General features: G+C 40.7%; 1 protein-coding gene across 1 annotated transcript in view; it reads left to right on the top strand.

Annotated features, from left to right (window-relative positions):
• Positions 1-19,712, top strand: part of MRPS9 (mitochondrial ribosomal protein S9) — a 64,692-nt gene extending 44,980 nt beyond the window's left edge. The window contains exons 5-11 of the mRNA XM_045981408.1: positions 390-469; positions 9,114-9,199; positions 10,025-10,100; positions 12,572-12,737; positions 13,647-13,755; positions 17,541-17,710; positions 19,429-19,712. Of these exons, the coding sequence (XP_045837364.1) occupies positions 390-469; positions 9,114-9,199; positions 10,025-10,100; positions 12,572-12,737; positions 13,647-13,755; positions 17,541-17,710; positions 19,429-19,520 (779 nt within the window). The 3' untranslated portion in view covers positions 19,521-19,712. The remainder of the gene's footprint in view (positions 1-389; positions 470-9,113; positions 9,200-10,024; positions 10,101-12,571; positions 12,738-13,646; positions 13,756-17,540; positions 17,711-19,428) is intronic.
• Positions 19,713-19,995: the final 283 nt, after the last annotated feature.

The raw sequence follows: 19,995 nt of genomic DNA, 5'->3' as shown, positions 1-19,995 counted from the left end.
TATGACATCATTGACTTTATCAGTTTTCCTTTTGAAGAATATGGGAGTGTGTTGTATTTTTAGCCAAACCTAAATTCTTTGTTCCAACAAGATGATTTTTTGCTATTTTATGTGTGTTTATTTAAAACAAGTTCTAGAAATTCTCATGATGAACTACACAGGAATATTTTATCAGATACAAACACTGTTTTATGTTAATGAGTGTGGAATATTAAATATCCTAAATAGTTTATAGCACATTAAACATGCTGAACCAAATACTAAAATTCTAAATATTAACGCTGTTTTGTCATTAAAAGTTAATCAGAATTGTAGACATGTCTCCTAACTTCAGTTAAATATAGCTATAAATTTTTATTTTTGTTTATTTTCATTTCGCTTTTTATTAGCGATCCAGTGGGGAGAAGATGGCCGTCCATTTCATTTTCTCTTTTATACCGGCAAACAGTCGTATTATTCATTAATGCATGTAAGTATATTACATCGATGATTAATAGCATGAACTGTAAGCTAAGTGACTATACCAGAGATCTTGCTCGGCTTCAGGATTTACCTAGTATGTTTCAGACTGAGCAAAACTAAGATCTCTAGAGGTAAAGCAGTATGTCGAAAGACTTTATATCATATTAACTCATTTTTGCTAAAGGTAAATAAACGCCATAGAATTTATATCTGAACGTCTGGCCTTAAAATGCTGGTACTTACAAATTTCGATCATTTTCGGAAGTCGGTGCTCCACTCAGTCATAATGCACACACGTGCGTGGAGGGTAAGGCTGCTGTCAGGGGCTGTAAGGCGTTTACCACGGTCAAATTGTTGTCTGTACTTTTTGTTTATTCCTATACAGTTTTTGCCTTTCAGAGGCAAATGCAGCATTACGAGTCTAGAATTTGTGCCCTCCAAAGACCTAAGAAATGGTTTTATTACACGTTGACTTGCAACTGCGTTTGAGTGTACTGGGAACAGCTTTTTCTCGTTGTTGTTTCAGCGCTCTAAGTGTCTGATAGCGTGTAAATTTGGGGGTTCCCTAGGGTATTATGAATAAAATGGCTAGCTGCTAATACCCAGTTTTGGACAACAAAACCCATCTTGCTTTAAGAACACGGCGTCAAGTTTTATTTTCTTCATTATACGGTTTTTAAAAAATTGCAAAAACAGGCACCGGGCTTCCCCGGCCTCAGTCAGCTTTCAGGTTGCTTGAATCCCAGGCACACATTCACTCGGCTTTTTTAGAACTCTCTGGTGTTTATTTGTGCTCCACAAACCCAAAGGACAAAATCCCCACTTGTCAGGTACATTTATTTCTTGGGGAAAAAAAAGAAAACCTTCTTTTCGCTTTTTGTTGACCTTGGGCAAATGAGCTTCTTGCCCTGGCAGAAATGAAATGAATGATAAATGTAGAGTGTGTCTTTGCTGACTAATGGAGCTGCGGCTGGCTCTCCGCCGAGCCTCCCCCGCAGCCCGAGGCTGCCCGAGGACCCCTGCTGTTCATTTAAATAGGTATGTCAAATCTGCCTCCAAACGCCGCTGGTTTGATCTGTGGTAATATTTGTGAAGGTTCCATATGGACTTGAGCCCCCTGCAGTGCTAAGAAATAATGTACAACGCTTCATGGTGCAGACGCAAATTTTCTCTGAAAAGGGATGCAATGCTGCGTTTTAGCTGTCTGAGGGGATGATGGAGCTGACGCGCTAGGCCTGTCAACTTGTTACACGGATGGGTTGCACGCAGCGAAGCTGTGGAAAATCTGTGCCTTTTAACTTTTCTACTTAATCACGGTTGTAGCATTGCCTTTAGACTGTATGCTACATTAATTCTCTTCCTGCCTTCTGCCTTTCATCCCGAGTTTCACGGAAAAAAGTAAAGTATGCAGGTCTTGTAGGGGAGCCTTATCAAACAGCTGTCAGCTGACAAGCCATTTGCATTTGTTTGGGCTGAAACTGAGCAACCCAAGGGCAAGATATTTTGTTGCATTCCATCATAATGAAGAAATTACATTGTAGAAGGGCCCTAACATGGGTTTGGGTTGGTTTCTGTGTTTTAGGAAGGTACTGCTCAAGAAAGCGGTCGGTTTCACTACCGTAGTCCGACTGAAGATGTCAAATTACAACTGATTAACAAAAGGTTTTCTTTTTTCTTTTTTTTTTTTTTTTTGTTCTGAGTAATACAGTTTCTGTACGTAATCTGAGTTCTTCAGGCTTTTCTGTTCAACTCTGTAATTTAGGTCCGTTCATTGTGTCGGGTGTTTTGACTCCCCAAGCAGTGTGGGGCTTAGCATTTGTTGTATTGCTCATCAGAACAGTTTACATGTATGAATGACAGATCGTTTGGTTTAACCTGAGTGTTTTAATTCAGGTCATTAATAAAACCTTGTGTTTCTAAACCAACTTTTTATGGAATCTTAAAGTAAATGTATGCATGGAAAAAAAAGGACAAATGCTTTCCTAAATCTGTGCCCATCACTTCCTGTATGGTGGATGCTCTTAACAGCTGTGGTCATGCCAGCCTCATTTCCTAGGTGGTGCAGGTGATCGCCCTCCTAGAGACCCTCTGCTACTCTGAAGCACTGTGACTAAATATCCACTGGTCACTTTACAGAGGTGGTTTTGTAGGGAAGTCAGGCATGGGGTATAAGGAAAAAAAGGCTAAAACTTGAAACTGCTTCATGTGTTTGCTCACTCCTTTGTTCTGCCTCCTCTTGGGGTGGAGGGGGTTCAGATGCCATTCGATTCTGTGGGAGAGTGATCCCACTGCAGCAAGGAGTCGACCCCCAAAGACTGTGGCAGGCCTTAAACACTTGGAAGTGTATCTTTGCCGTTGCCATTTCTTTTGATACAGGTTCTTACCATGTGACACGGCAAAAAGACCCTAAGCCAAACTAGGTTTTCTCGTTAGCTAACTGTAATTTTGTGAGGCATGGCAGTCGTGGGCCAAGCTTTTTGACAAACAAACAGACAAAAAACCTCACGGTCTCAAATATGTGTGCAGTTCTGCTCAGGAGACCTTTCTGACATCAGTTAACCTTTTTGTCTTCTGTAATAATGCCAGTTCCTCTTTTTGGTATTTGGTCACTGTTGGTGTTATAGGCTTATGTTTTACCTCACAGCTACTAATACAAGAGAGTCCCTGTGTGGCTTACAGTTAAGGATAACCTCCAGTGCTTTAGTGAACACTGTTTCCAGTTGGCCTCTCATCAGTCCATCCCATCTTTGTGGAGGAGCAGGGAGATTTTTGAGGAAAGATGAGGACGAGAAGAAAGAAGCAATTTATTGTTCCTGCCCCGATGTGAAGCGTGATAGGAAAGCGTGAAGTGGAGTGGAGGAAACGTGCTGATCTGTAGCAGTCTCAGCCTTTGTAAATGTGTTACTTTCCAAAGGTTGTTGCCCCCTTCCTTGGGACTGCCTTTCTCCTATGGATACAATATATGTCTTCAGGTTCTTGGGAAAGTCAATAAAAACCCACTTATTTTACACTGTAGTGAATGTGGGATGCATATGTATGTAAAAAGTATAGGACAGAACAAACAAGTAGTGTCTTAAGGAGTAAAAATAGTTTAAGTAAAAAGAAGTAAGGGACTTAAGGAGTTTCTCAAAAGGTCCTTGAGTACTAAAAAGGGAGCTCCACGCTTGATGGCATTGGCTCATCTGTCTTTTCTCACCCAAAATGGATGGCTTTCCATTTCCTTAGTGGCCGTGTGACGAGTAGAACTTGTATACTTTTCAGACATGATTTAGAGTTTGAGTTTAGGGTTTCAGGAGCAGAAGGAATGAACAGAGGGAGAAAAAGAGAAGTTTCCTGAAACAACCGAGCCAAAGTGTAAAGGAAAGGGAAGACTTTTTAAAGAGGATAAAGGTTATGTGTGCAGAAAAGAAAAGGCTATGCCATGGCGCAGCTGAGCTGTGAATAGCCTCGGTCTAGATGAGGGAGAAAGCCATGTGTGCACAGTCAGGGGACCGGGCGGAAGGGTGGTCTGTCTGCCCTTGGGCCTGCCAGTCTGGCGGGGGAGGGGGGTTGGCTCCCCTTGCCCACAGCAGCTGGAGCCTTTTCTGGCCGGCCACGCTGGTGGTAAAGAAGGTTTTACCCATGAGCAAGATATGTACAACCTGGACAGCCATGGTTGAGTTTGGGTAGGGCCTTCACTTGTAGGAAAAATGTTAATTCAGGTTTACTCATTAATATGTACACATTCTTGAAAAATTTTAAATTCACTCACTATAAGTGAATTGAAAATTATTTAAAATTCATTACGGGAAGGGATTATTTGACTCTGAAGTGGAAACTCTTTGTAAAATATGATTCATTTAGTCTGGGCTTATCTACTGCAGCCTTTCCCAAAGTTTGCTGAGAAACACAGGTAATAAAATATTCTTCATGAAAAAGGTTCTGCCAATGAAGTGAGTTTGGCAGCGCTGCCCTTGAGTCCTGGGAAACTCCACCAGGAGCTACGGGATAGCATGATAAAGTCCGGCAGTAAAGAAGCCTGTTGCGGTAACCCACTGCTGCTCAAACATTGGGTCACGGAACCCTTGCTGCCCAGAGCCCCTTTTAACGTTCCATGAGACCAGTGCTTGGAAAAGGCCGTACAAACATTGAAGAAATCAGTTACCAAATACCTTGGGCATTTGCTGACATTTCACACAAACTCCCTCACCCCAATTTCTATGATATGGCTGTGCATCTCTTTTTGATGCAGTTTTTACTGTACCAGGAATTGAGCCTCTTAAATCTATAAACCTCATTTATATTTTAGGATTCACTTTACAGTAAACAGTGGAATATTTTCAAAGGATTTCTGTAAATTGAAGGAATTACATGGCCACAGATGAAATGTGTTCCCAAAAAAGTTTGAAGTTAAGGAATAAGTAGATCATTATATATTATTTAAACTACTCTGCTGAAGTGAAAAGAAAAAGGTTAAAATTTGGAAGAAAACCAGGTAATTCTAATCCTGATAACTTATGCATAAATGGGACTCATTTGACTCTTGAAAGAAGCCTGGCTTATTTAGAAATTCTCTGGTTTATTTTAAATGACTTAAGTAATCCTCTGTGTTCATGAAGCATGAGAACAGCAGCCCTAGAAGCAACTTCACTATGTGAAGATCCCAGACTTCAAGAAACAAAAGTCCTGGGGACTTAGTGCCACAGAACTCTTACGTAGTTTGCATCGTCTTTGTAACCTTGTGGTGAATATTGTTTTTTTTTAAGATTTTATTTATTTATTCGACAGAGAGAGAGAGGCTCACAAGTAGGCAGAGAGAGAGGAGGAAGCAGGCTCCCCACCAAGCAGAGAGCCCGATGCGGGGCTCGATCCCGGGATCATGACCCGAGCCGAAGGCAGAGGCTTAACCCACTGAGCCACCCAGGCGCCCCTTGTGGTGAATATTTAAAACTTCTGATTTCGTGCCCTTATCTTTTAAAAATGGAGTTAAAACAGTGAGCCTTCTCGAAATGAGGTATTATGAAGTAACTCCTTAAAACTGGGCAGAGTGCTGATGTTTAAAAAGCTGCAGGGTGGTGCTGACATATTTCTGCCTGCTCTTTTAAGGCGATATGTGCAGTGTATTGTGTTCACAAAGTGATAGCGAGGGTGTGTGGTATGTCACTTGAAACATGAGATAAATAGCAGTAACTGTGATAAGTGAATTCTGTATTATGTTTATTTCACTTTATTTCATTTTTATGCCTGTAGCAAAAAAATTGGGATGATTGCTACTTAGGAAATCTGATCTTCTGTGATTTTTTTTTTTTTTTTGGACAAACACATATTTTAAGTACATTACTTTCCTCTTATTTAACTAGTATCTAAGAGGATAGTTACTGTCAGTTTACTGTTGTATGTTTTGGGTATCATAATATAATATAATATATATATTATATATATATATATATATATATATATATAATAGACTTCTCCTATACCACCCCCACAAGAAAATTTGTTTACCCTTCCTAAAATTGGAATTTCTACATGATTAACATAGCCAAAACAGATTTGAGAAGGATACTAAAAAATCATATTGCTCATGCTCTTGGAAGGATTTCGTTTAAGCATCCCTTTTCTGCAACCTGAGCATCTGGTATTTTCAAATTAGGCACCTTCTAAATTTGACTCATACATTATGGAAATCTGATGACACGAGGGGTGGATAGGCTTGCTTTGATTTTATGAAATATTAATCATAGCTGTGATTAATGATTCAGCATTTCACATCTGGGTTATTCCTGTCATATTTGAAAATTATACTATTAAATACAGTATATAAACTTAGTATGGGTGGGGTCATGCTAATTCTCCAGTGTCCTTTAAAAATTAAGTGGAAACTTAACAATATACCAGAAGCTATCAGTGATAATCTGTGATGCTGACAGTTCCTGACATATATTATACCCTCTGGGATTTTTTGATGCAGGTTAGTACACATCTCTTCAGGGAGCTGAAGCTATAGACTCTACTTTCCAGAGAGCTGTTGTCTCTGACTAACCAAGATAGAATCTCAGAGTGGTCTTATTATATAGAAGAGAAAGAATAAATAGAAATGGTACACCAGTAAGTGTTTGCATTGTTAGACTCTTGAATGCCATCCCTCCCCCCTGCTATCATTTCTTGACCATTACTACGGGTCAGGCACTGCGCTAAATATTAATGCATGTTTTCCTATTTAAAGAAATGTATGGGGTGCCTTAATGAGAATTATGTAGTTCGATGGATTACAACCATCAAAGTGTAAGCATCTGCTATAAATAAATAGAATTTACCATGTTTGAAATTTGCTATATACTGTTTTTGGCTGGTTTTCTCATAGTACACATTTTTTTCTGATTATTTCACTTGCACTATTTACAAATGATTATGGAGCTAAATATAACCATGGAAGGTGATGGCACAGTGAAAAAGAAATGTGAAGAAGAGCATGGACTTAGAGCTGGTCCAGAGTCATTGGAAAATGATGACCTAAGCAGTCCACAAGTGACTCAAAATTTGATTATGAGGCAGGTTCATTATTATTATTATTTTCTAGTTGCCGTAGTTATTCCAGAAATTAACAGCCTTACAAACCGGAGAAGGCATCTTACTACTGTTGTTGGTGTTCTCTTGGATCTGTTTTGTTTGTTTGTTTGGCTGGATTTGAAAGATACTACATCTCTGGCTTCCATACCCTCAGAACGTCCAGACTCTGGAGCAGACCAGAGAGACCTATGCTTTTCCCTCCCCAGATCCCCAAGGTATAGCAGTGTGGCTGGGCCCCGCCTGCCAACAGCCTGGGGCCAGATGCACAGAGAGATGCGGTGTACATGGTGTCTGTCTACTTCTTGTGGGTTCTTGTTTCTTCCTTTATTTCACCTGCTCAGAGCATTTGAGAATTCCTTTCTAGAAACAGGTGTACAGAAATTTTTCTGATACGGTATCCAGTTGGGGTCACAACCCAGTACCTTAGCTTTCTAAAATGAGTTAAAAGTCAAATGAGACTTACCAATTCTTGGGAGATAAATTACACAACCGGTCAAATGAGGCTTACCAATTCTTTGGAGATAAATTGTAGAGTTTTAAGTTGAGTAGCAGGTATACATATTACGTGTGGATGGTTCACATTCATTTTTGCTTTCTTGGGGGTAGACCTTTGTAGTTCTGTTGCCACAGGCGGTGGATTTGTACTATGGATATAGCTGTAGAGATTGTTAAACTTAATAATGGACAAGAGAATAGAATTAACTGAATTTTTCCCTTTGTTATATTATGTTGTACTAGGCTCTTGGTACTTCTGGTGTTTAGATCCAAACGTCAGTGTATGTAACTTGGAGTCATTAAGACAGATCAGTGGGCCCCACCCCAGAGGTTCCTCATCTGAAAGTCTGGGTTGGGGCCTGAGAAGTTACAGTCTAACCAGTTCTACACTTGTGCTGCTGCTGCTTCCCTGGGAACCGACCTTTGCAGTTACCCAACTGGTGATGGTTTCACTTTGTTTGAGATCCCCATGCACGCCGTTAACGTACGCATGCTCGTACAGACAGAGACCTGTGCAAAGAGACACTTCCATTTTCTTAGAACAAACTTCGTGAGCAACCTTGTAATATATATGGCAGCTTAATCAGATCCCACAAGATGTTGCCCTTCCAAAATCTGAAATTACTAAGACTGGGATATGGATCGACGTGTCTACAGTAACAGGTTGTGTCTTCATTATTGGACAGTAGCTGGTGATATTGGAAGGTGACGTGATCAGCAAGAGAAAAAATGTCATTTATATCATCTCTGGCTCATCCTTTGGAAATGTCTACTCATTAGGTATTAGTGTGGTAGATTATGTTAAATCGTGAGTGAATACACACATATTGCATGTGAGTCCTCAGTGAACACTTGTTCAGTCAAAAAACTGGGAGACAACTTGCATGATTCTACTTTTGTAAACTGATTTCCTGGAAAATTTATTTTATTGATACTGTTCATTGCCAGATGATTGCATTCTGCAAGTTCTAACAAAATGGCAGTTTCCCCCGTTTATATTACAATTTAACAAGTGACATACATTTACAGACTTTGTTGGGAAGTAAATTAGCGGAAAGAAATCAAATAATAAAACAAGTAGAAGACTTTCTAAGATACTGACTAACATGGTGAGGACTTAAATACTATATAAATATTGAATATTAGATAAGCACTTCAGCTATAAATACCATAACTTTGCTGGTTAATTCCCTGAATTTAAAGTGCATATTGCTACATAAATTATGATTTTTTTTTAAACAGGATAATTTTTGGTCCTGTTTGTGGAACTTAAAGAAAAATAGTTTGTAGCTTTCTTTTGTGTTTACCAACCTCACTAGAGTTTTTTTTAAATAGAGTTCTTTATAGAGTCAGTTTCTTAAAGAATTATTTAAAAATCAGTTAATGTATGCTATTGTGTATGATACTAAATCTCATTGAAATTACACCACTGTCCTTTAGTTTGAGAAACAGTATAATTAAAAAGTACTTTCAGTATTATTTGCTGTGCAGCCAGATTCTGTGAGGAGGTCCCTTCTGAACTGAGGAATGTTCACAGGGAAAATAGGAAGTAGAAGTCATAATGTACCATAGCTCTTATTTTAGCGCATGTATTTTATTTGCCACAGGAAGCATATGGAAAGCTACTAGAAGCAGAAAAACGTCAGAATCAGTTGCAAGCCAAAGGTCTATTTTCAGAAAAAACTGAAACCAAGTAAGTTCTTCTCTTGCATTATAATACATGAAAATTTTGAATGAAAAACATGCCACTTGTCATTGGTGTTTAGGCACACTTAAAGCTTGCACATGTGTTCCCTGTTTCAGCATTGATCATTAAAGTTAGGGTCAAAATAACAGGTGAGTTTTTTGTGAGTTTTGGGGACGAAGTAGATGTTACTGCTGTTATTTTTATCTTCATTCCGGATTGATGTATTAAGTGGCACTTATATTTGGAGATGAGGTCCTCAGAATTTTTGTTTATATAGCTGTATATTTACTAAAATGCCAAAAGCAAGGCCTATAAATGTTAAGATTTGGGCTTCCATTGGACAGGATAGTTCTGTCAGCCCGGTGATTTTGGCCTGCTGCTTCACTTACTACTTCTTATGCAGAAGACATAAGTCTTCGAGAATCCCTTTTCAAAATTGTTCACACCACCGCTAGCTCTTTACTTGATGATTACTTTAGTCCGCAGGCAGGCCAACTCTGTGTCCATTGCTTCTCCTTTGAGGTAAATAGTGAAAAATAAGTGCAGTGTTAATTTTTAAGAAACCTGGTAGCTTGGTGTATCAGATGAGTTCCACAAGAGCATGTTTAAGTCCTCCAGCAAAACGTTTGCTAGACTGGGAGTCTTTTCTAAAGTAGAGTGAGGGAATGAAATAACACTTCTCAAAAATAGTTTACTTGGGTGAAATTTAATGCTCTGGAATACAAAAATTTGTTTCCCAATCAAGAATCGCTACTACATGTGGGACCTTTTGTGATAGAACTCTTAATTGCATGGTTAATTTAAAAGAGAATATATGTGATATTTTAACAGAGACCTGATTGGCAGCAGATGGCTGATTAAGGAGGAACTAGAAGAAATGTTAGTGGAAAAACTGTCAGATCAAGATGTGAGTAATTAATCTTTTAAATTTAAGGGGACCTTGTACCATAAGAATGTAGACAATTGCTGTATTTAGGGTCTCACAGCAATGTTTCTCAGGGGCAGGTGTTTGTTAAGACAGTTCCCTTTCTGAAACGTATTTATAGTCATTTTCTGCCAAGGGGCCTTATTGCGGTCAGGAAGGTGGCATGCCTGCTCTCCGGATCCTCCTATCCACAAGTGCCCTTGCAGTCCTCTGCCAGCGGTTCTTGGGAAGCGTGGCAGGTGTCATTTTTCATCTCCTTCAGTAAAGCAGAGAGCTAATTTTACAAGCTAATAATGACAAGTGTAAGGAGTTATCACAGGTTAGGTAGAAAAAGAAGGGAGCACATGGTTGCCTTCGTGCAGTTTGCCGCTCCCTGGCCTACTTGGGTGCAGTTTCTAGAAGGGCGGTATTTTTCATCTTGGAATCTGCGAAACCACCTATGTCAGAATCACTTAAATGCAGCCAGAAAACTGATTAGAAAATGCAGTTTCCTAAGATTCAGCCCTCACTCAGACTTTGCAGTGGTGTCACCCCGGAATTCATACTTTTAACCAGCTCCCCAGGTGAGTCTTCCACCCTGTAAAGTTTGGGCTTCGGGTTTTAATTGGAGTGCTCTTTCGCTAAGTGCTCTAATATGTGCCAGTATTATCTGAGGGAATTTGATGGTTTTAAATATGTTGATGTTCTAAATTTAGATTGTTTGTAGACGATTGGAGTGTAAGTTTCACAAATTGTTCCAAGAAGGGTTTTTCCTTCCATGGCACTGGCTAACATTGTTAGTACCTTGCCACCCATGTTGATTCTAAGTCGTGTACTTAAATTGCTCTTTTTCTCATTTAACATATTGGAGAAATTAATGATTTGGAAACGTTGCAATTTGCTTAACAAGGTGTCAGGCATTTGGTGAGTGGTAGATCTGGAGTTAATTTCTAATATCCTAACTGCCAAGTCACTATTGCTGCATTTGGATCTAACTGAAAAATCTCTCTTTGCTTCTTCATTAAATATATCGTTTCATTGTTTCCTGTGTTTTTTGGCTGCTTTGATTTTTATTTATTTTTTTTTATAATGCAAGTTTGGCTTTGTTTTTTGGTTTTATTTTTCCATTTGGAAAACATCCCAGGGATTTTTCAGAGGTGTGCAACTGGGAAGACAAAACAAATAGATGCATTTTCTGTACATACACGTAATGATATGTATATCTCTTATGCATAGACAGTAGATGCGTAGATGATAGTCAGCTATACTTTGGGGGTACTGGATAGCATAAGAAATCCTGAAGCTGCTGGCTGGTATCAAGATGAGGAAGGTAGGGACTTCTTAAACCTTACCCCCAGCGCATCAGAAAGGCCGTGCTGGACTCGTACTACCCCTCTGTATGTTCATGGTCAGTGTGCAGTAGAATTGAGAGAGCCACTGAGAGCGGAGGGCACAGGCCTGGAAATGGAGGGAAAGAACAGAGCTGTGTCAGTCCAGGTACCGCAGGTGGCGAAGTCTGTCACCCTTACCTAGAAAATGCCCCTTTTTTATTGTGACAGCACAGGAAGCAGTAATTGAAGCAATCTTTTTAAACTTACTGTTGAGATTTCTCCACATTTCAGATTAGTAATGGCAGATGTTCACGATAAAGTCAGAGGCGACAGAGGCGTATGATTTTTAGGGTTGACAGAAACACAAATAACGTTATCAAAAATTGGGTCTCACACTTCACATTAACTAAGGATCTTGAGTATTAGTTGTCTCCTTCTGCATAAACACTTTAGAATGATTACTCTGGCGTCTAATTTTAAGGGGTTAATACCAAGTTGTTTACTTTCTAATCACATGTTCGAGAACTATTAAAAAAAACGCACAGAGTAGCAGCGATAATTTATTTCAAGAGGTTGCCCTTTAAGTCAAGTATCTCTTGAATTTTTAAATAGCTTGATTGTTCGGTTTTAAAGGAAATCATAAACATTAAAGTAACACAGCTTGAACAGCTAAAGATATATTTGCCAAATGTATTATGAAATATAATTTAAGAGGTGCATTTTCTCGAAATCAAACTCTCCCCATTTTACTATACATAACTTAACTGGAAATTATTTTTAAACCTCCTCTTGATCCGGCTAATAAAAGAGTAGAAATTACACTTGAAGATCATCTAAATATTTTTTGAAAATGAATTTAAACCTCAATTTCATGTAATTATAATACAGAGAAACTGATTTTTCTTTGCTTGGTAAGTCTCTTTTGTTTCTCAAAAGAAAAGATTGGGCACTGAGGGCTGCACAGGGGAGGCGCGGCGTCTGCACGCTGTGTTTTAAAAGCAGCTGACGGTGCAGGAGTGTCATCCTGTCAAAATTCATCAGGAAAAGCAACATTGGAAAGATCAGGTATACGAAAATAGAAAAAATTTAGCAAATGCAATTACACTTGCATCTTCTAATGAATTTTGATTTTATTGTCTGCAGTATGCACAGTTCATTCGGCTGCTAGAAAGGTTATTGACGCTGCACTGTGGTGCCGAAGAAGAATTTGTACAGAGATTCCGTAGGAGTGTAACTATTCAATCAAAAAAACACCTGATTGAACCTGTGCAGTATGACGAGCAAGGAATGGCCTTCAGCACCAGCGAAGGTAATGACATTCCGTGGGGAGAAAATAAATTTCATGAAAACTGAGAAACGACAATTATTTTTACTTGCTATTGCTCCCTGGTATTCAGTTGATTCTTTTTTTTTTTTTGCTACTGCTGCATTGGCTATTCTAATTTTTAAGACTGTTGAAGTTTCAAAAATCTGAACCTTCTCATGTCCCAAGAAAAAATGTGGATGCATACCTACCCCATTATATTAACACTTTTTATTTTTACAGATTTATGTGAAATCTTTTTATTTTCACCTTTTCAACTGGCAGAAACAAAAACTGTAGTAAAGCTTTCCCCTGTAAAATGCTCAGGAAACCTGCTTACCAGATACCCAAACTATGAAACGTGAAAACTTGAGGTCCTCAACCTCGCGTGTTCCTTGGAGCCACGCAGGCATTCATTCTGATGCAGCTCTTAAGGCCTGACCTAGTAAATGATAAACCTTCAACTCTTCCTTTGGCTCTTCAAAGAAATGGGTCCTTTCCTGGGGATTCTTTTCATTTCTACCAATTATATTGTATCATACTACTCAATTTTTTTAAGTTCTATGATTAGATATATTCTTATTATCAAAGAAGACCACCGTAAATTGGTTGTTTTTCTAAAGTAAGGTTAATAAATACGAATTACTTCATCGCTTGTTGAAACTGATTTTAAATGATCATGGTGTTCCTAAAATAGAGTTGAGGAACAAAATTACCCCATAGTAAGCTCTGTTACCTCGATTATGGTGTAGTGTGCCTGTTTTATTTTTGTTTGACTTGTAATACTCGTGGAACTTCCTATGTACAGTGTAATAGTATATTGTCCTTCTGCGGAAGAAAATCTAATGTTGTTTTACCTATCTCAGAACGTTCGCCTTGAAGATTTTTACTAATAGAAATTTTATATTTACAAAGGTAAAAGAAAGAGCGCAAAAGCAGAAGCAGTTGTTTATGAACATGGAAGTGGAAGAATAAAAGTAAATGGAATCGATTACCTGCTTTACTTTCCAGTGACACAAGACAGGTTTGTTTCTCGTTTTGCGTTTGCATTTTGTCTTTATACTTATTAAAAAGGCTTGTGATTTTCTGATTATATATGTCTGAATGATGTAATTAATTTAAATCAAACTAGCTAGAGGGAAGCTGTCACTATCTTTTTTATGCCATTTTCCAGATTTTGAAAAAGCCTCTGTAGAATTCCTCATGAATTGAATCTTCCTGTCTCCATCAGATCCTACTGGAAGTTGAGTATTTTAGATGTACCTTTTTTTCTGAGATGCAGACTGAGCCAAAATGAGAGAAGAGTTGAGTCCCACCTTCTGTTTCCCTAGCTGGGGGGCATGTGTGCACAAAGCAACACAAACCAACCTTGGCCCTTAACAGCATAAATACCAGAAAAAATCTGCTTTATCACTCTGAATTTTTTTTCCGACTCAGAGGAAACTGATTGCATATTGAGCAAGCAGAGAAACCTGACGTTGATGTGTTAAAATAAGAGCTCATCAGGCTTTGCTTTAGTCCCCGGTGCCAAATATGGCAGTTTTATTTTTTGAGCGTTGTATCCCGTGGAGAAATAGACATTAATCATAAATAAGTATTACAATTCATGTCCTCTAAATATGCTCGTCTTCGATCTCTGAATAACTATCTAAAGGCCTCTTTTGGAGATGGTTATTATTTTTCTAGGAGTTACTGTCATTACCCACAAGTAACACGAGTTCTGCATGATGAGGCCCGCCTCCATAGTCTTCCTGCTTCCGGGATGTGCAGTGCGCTGTTTAGGGTGCAAGGGGCAGTGCCGACCCCGCTCATGTAAGGAAAGAGGACGCTGCTAACGTCACGTCAGTTTCTGAACGGAATAATGACTTCGGGGAATGCATGTTTATTTCATTGGTATGTGTATCTGTGTCGAGGAGTAACCCACTCTCACTCCATCCAAATGCAGTAGACTAATTCTGCCATCCTTCTCACAGGGAGATGGGTAGAGGAAGCTCTTCTTTCCCTTAAAAGCCAGAGAGAGGCCCAGAACGCCAGCACAGGAAACTGCTTGGAGAAATGGCATTCGACCAGTTAGTTTGCTTTCAGATATAACTTCTGATGATTTAACCATAAATCTCAGTTATGGCTTGATCTCATCATTCAGTGGTATCCTTAGAACTTATTTTCCGGTTTGAATTCAGCAGGCATTTATTGAGGACTGTTAGGGTATACCGTCTTGTTCTGGGCATTGTGAAGACAGAGCTATTTAGGATATGATATCTATGATCAAGAGACTTCCTCTCTGACTGGGAAGCCTAAGTCAAGAGTCTTGGCAGAAATGGGCACCGGGACCGTCTCGTCTTGTTAAAGTGGCTGTAGGGATTGGGCATGGTTATCAAGTGATCTCGCTTCTTGTTCTGTCTTCTAGCGTAGGAGAGCTGGACTTGATCTCTCCGGTGCTCACCTGTAAGTCAGCTGGATGACTAGCTATCTTTGCAGAGTCCTTTCTTCAGGCTCTTTGCACAAATAGATCATTGGGAATGAACGTTGACTGTGTTGCCTTCCCAGTGTTATCAGGAAATTCTTGTTCATTCATTCCTTCCTTCACTTATACAACAGACATCTATTCCTGAGTGCCCAGTACTGTGGAATACAAAGATTAATAACCCTTCTGATTTGGAAAGGCCTTTGCTCTGTCAGCCAACCACTAACACAACTCTTGATCATCTGTCCCAAAGAAATATGTTACTCACACAGCATTAGCCATGTAATAAGGGAGATAAGGTTAGCATTCTCAGCAATTGAAGAAAAATCAAAAAAATCATGTATTTGTACATATGCCGAATTATGGGCTTTTGAACTGGTGCCAATAAGGAGTTGTGTTCAGAGTGGATAGAAATGAGATTGTTTTATATATTTTTTCAAAATAACCTTGAGTAGATAATAAAGAGCAAAATAGATCTGATTCTTTAAACTCAGGATTCCATCGGAGATGCCTGAGAACAGAGGAAGACTGTTTTTGCACAGATTTGTTTGCAGTCCAGATTAGTTAAATCAATAGCTATATACAATTATCTTCAATTGTTACCCTTTGGATCACACTTACATATAAATTAAGTTTTCTTCCTCAGTGTGCACCAACGTCCCAACTGTCCAGACCCTTCTGGGTGGGCTGTCTTACCTTGACCCCTGGCTCAGTCACTGTAGTGTATCTGGAGTAGATTAGAGAATGTGTTTTTTCTGAATTTGTCTCTATTTCTTTATATAAGCATTTGTTAGGGAATCTTAGAATTTTAGGAATTAACACACTAAGTGTTTAGGCTCCCAAACAAGTGGGTGACCAGAGCTGCTCAGTAATGTCACTTACATCACTAACCATTTACTTGTGTCAGGCAACCCAGAGACGGCCCCCTACACGTCCGCATGGCAGTCCCATAGATGCCATCTTGGCCTGTCTTGCCCTGTCTTGCCCTGCTGGAAAAGTGGAATGGTGGAATTACTTTATCAGTCTCTAAATTTTCTTTAGTTATTGTGATTATATGGCTGTTACTTAGAACAGTAGTATATTTTCATAAGATTCCTTTTTTTTTTTTTTTTTTTTTAAAGATTTTATTTATTTATTTGACAGATAGAGATCACAAGTAGGGAGAGAGGCAGGCATAGAGAGAGAGGAGGAAGCAGGCTCCCTGCCAAGCAGAGAGCCCGATGCGGGGCTCGATCCCAGGACCCCGGGACCATGACCTGAGCCGAAGGCAGAGGCTTTAACCCACTGAGCCACCCAGGCGCCCCAAGATTCCTATTTTTGATTTGGTTTGCTGTATTCAAGAGAAACAGTGTGGATTTATGTAGTTTCGGGTCTGTGTTGTCATTTCATCCCTGTTAAAACAGCATCCCCATTGCAGATTCTCATTAACCGTGGAAGGTCTTGTTCAGAGAGAAGGTTCCATCCATCTGTAGCTTGAGGAGTAACACTTGAATGTCCTGTCCGTATCTGTCTTTCAGCATCACTGTGGTATAATAAGTTTTATTCAGGGCCTAGAAAGCTACACTGTCAGAAAAAGCAAGTCAGTGCACAATGAATCGGCTTTTCCTAAATCTTCAGTAGAGATATTAGGGCAAAATAGCAAGATCAACGTACGTGACAGAGACAGTGGTGACTGGACTTGGGACATAAATAGTGTTCAACAGACACTTGCTGGCTGAACAAGAGAAGGTCTGGGGCCACGTTCTGTCTGAATTCCACTGTCCATTCCTTTGGTCCTGCGGGCCCAGCCAGGCACGGACTGCCGAGGGCAGCGGGCTGGCTGGCTCTGCGCTGTGTCGCCTGGCCCTGCCACTTCAGGAACCAGTCATAGGAAGAGGTGTTTTGGGGGTGGGGAGGAGATGAATGTGGTTCTAGTAACTGCACAAAGCACGTTAGGATGAGTGTCCTGCACCACACAGGTATGTCATGGGACAGTTGGTTTAGTGACTCTGACTGGCATTTGATAACTGATCATCGAATCCAGGGAGATGCCACTGATTAGTGGAATTTCCCAGCTCTGAGACTTCTTTACAAGGTTATTTTCAAGCTTCGCAAGGTTCTCATGAGAGAAAAGGGTTCAACTGTGAGAGGGTGTGTATTGCTCTATCCAGGAAGAAGAAGAAGAAGAAACATGGCTGTCTGCAGAGCTTTCTTGACATCAGAAACACCAGGAGGTGTTCCTGTTATGGGTGACTGAAGCAGGCACACCGGTGTGCCCGATGCGCTTTCGCTAATGTTGACAGTGCAAGCAGCGTAGAACACAACTATCTCGATAGTGAGCTGCCTTTGCTTGCCATATGTTCCAGAGAACAGTTGATGTTCCCCTTCCACTTCCTCGACCGACTTGGAAAACACGACACGACCTGCACGGTCTCGGGCGGTGGGCGGTCGTCCCAGGCTGGAGCCATACGCCTGGCGGTGGCCAGAGCCTTGTGCAGTTTTGTCACCGAGGAAGAGGTCGAGTGGATGAGACAAGGTAGGAGCTGCGGAGGGGGTGGTGGTCTCCACCCTGTCTGGGAGTGCTCGCTGGTTCCCGCGCCAGTCGCGCCAGTTCCCCGAAATCAGAAAAGATTCCATTAACTACGCAGGCCTGCCGTTGGCTGGCTTCCCTTCTCTGTGCTCCAGAACCGTACCCGCGCTTTTCAGTGCTGGTTTCTGTGAGGTGGATTTGAATTAGGAAAAGAAACAGAGCCCTCCCAGCATCAGGGAAGCTTTCTTTTGGCCTCGACGGCCTAACTGCTGAGCTAGGGTCAGAGCGCCACTCTGTGGTGACGGATAACAGACGGGTCAGTGACTGTTTTTGTTTCATCACAGAACTTGGGTGTTCGATGTGATGATGAAGCCCATACTGTAGCTTTCCAGCATTATTGGAGATTTCCGTTTTTCCACTGTGACGTGACTTTGAGTACTGGGCGACTCTGTCACCTCGCCACGAATACAAGCATCCGCGGGGTGGGAAAGGACAGGCCATCAGTTCGTTCGTTAGGGCGCTGCTTTCAGCACTCCCGGTGAAGCCCGTCTTCGGACCGTTGGCCAAGGGGAGAGAACGCTGGGGGCGCTACTAACAGGCTGTGTGGCCCCGGGCGAGTCACCGAGCCACGGGGCCCTGCAGCTTCTCTCTGGGCAAGGAAGAAGGCCTGTCTCCTCCCGCGTGAGCTGCTGCGCTGCAGAGAGGCGCCACTTCCAGCTTAGGCTGCTTGACTCCTGAAGTCTCTAAAAATCCATTCGCTTATAAACAATTCACCGTTTTGTAGGATTCATGTCTGGTCATTCTAATAACTTGTAGGACCTTATTTCATAATTCTGCCAGTTTGACCTAGTGGCCATACTGAAAAGTAATAAAGCATTATCACTTACAATTCAACCTGGAAGTTAGACAAGTCTTGTCTGCATTTTGTCCAAAATATTTATTCTGTGCCCTTTTAAAGACAAGTAAATGCAAAACTTAGGGGTATACAGCAAGTGGTTGAAGTTTGCCTTTGCTTTCCACCCATTCAGATGCTTCTAGTAAGATACCCACAGCTGGTCTACAGGGAGAAGAAGTGCTAGTGTAAAGAGTAAAAAAGACAAGGAAAACTGTGGTCTGTTTGCATATTTATCAGTGCATCATTAGAGCTTTCTCATCACTGCTGTTCTTGAAATCTGTGGTTCCAGCCGCCGCAGGGGCGTATCATTCGGGGCGTCTGCTGAGAGAAACTATCACTTGTCTAGAAATCGTATTCACCCTTTATGGTTAGGAGAGTGAACGCTTCCAGAAGTTTGATAAGTCATACTGTATATGTATATTTGTATATTCATGTTCTTAAGTCTACAGTGTCCATCTGCTTCCTCTTACTTTGCTGTGTAGTGTCTTTTTCTGCCTCTGGTCTCTGTTAGAACTTTCACATCAGTAATAAGCAGGCAGCGTCAGTGCGTTCACAGTGAATAGTGACCGCGCACCCTAGAGCGGACTTATCTTTAGTCGAACAGGCTTAAAAACCTACAAGGAACCATAGGCCTCCTAGGAGAAGAACAGACTCGAATGATGTAGCCAGTGTTGGTCTCCAAAATGGGGAACCATCCTAAAAGAGTGAGAGCAAACTGCTGTCATGATGCTTACACCGGGCTGGTAAATTATTACAGGACTGCTTGGCTTTCCTGCTAGGCAGCATGCATTTTCCATGGTTCATAAAGACTTCTCTTTCTACACCGCAGCTGGACTGCTGACTGCCGATCCACGCGTCAGAGAACGGAAGAAGCCAGGCCAAGAGGGAGCCCGCAGAAAGTTTACCTGGAAGAAGCGCTAAGTGTTCTTTCACGGGCAAGGAGAGGAAACGCCGTGTATATGTGCCTGGCATGCGGCAGACATACAATAAATATTTGCTGGCCGGTATGAGGGCAACACTATCAGGCATTTGAGTTGGGAGAGGATTTATTTTTAAATGCTACTTTGTAAAGGTTACCTTGTAAACATAATTTTTAAAAAATATTTAACTTCATTCTGCTGCTTTATTTTTTAAACTTTCTCAGAAGGTAGTTTTAGAAGCATGATTCATAGAATCTTGGCATATTAGATCTGAAAGGAACATTCAACAGCATCTAGTCAACTGAGTAACCTCAGTTTGCAGACGAGAGGGCCCAGCCTCCAAAACGAAGGGACCTGAAAGCTACATTGCTAATTTAATGAGAGAACTCATTTCTCCTGATTCTCTTGTTTTCCCATACAGCCATTGTTACAACATGAGAGGCGAAAGTGCTTGTTGAGAATAAAGTCAGTTGTGG

This window comes from Meles meles, chromosome 16, assembly GCF_922984935.1.
Source record: "Meles meles chromosome 16, mMelMel3.1 paternal haplotype, whole genome shotgun sequence".
Taxonomy (NCBI): domain Eukaryota; kingdom Metazoa; phylum Chordata; class Mammalia; order Carnivora; family Mustelidae; genus Meles; species Meles meles.
This window is presented reverse-complemented; position numbering and strand designations above follow the sequence as displayed.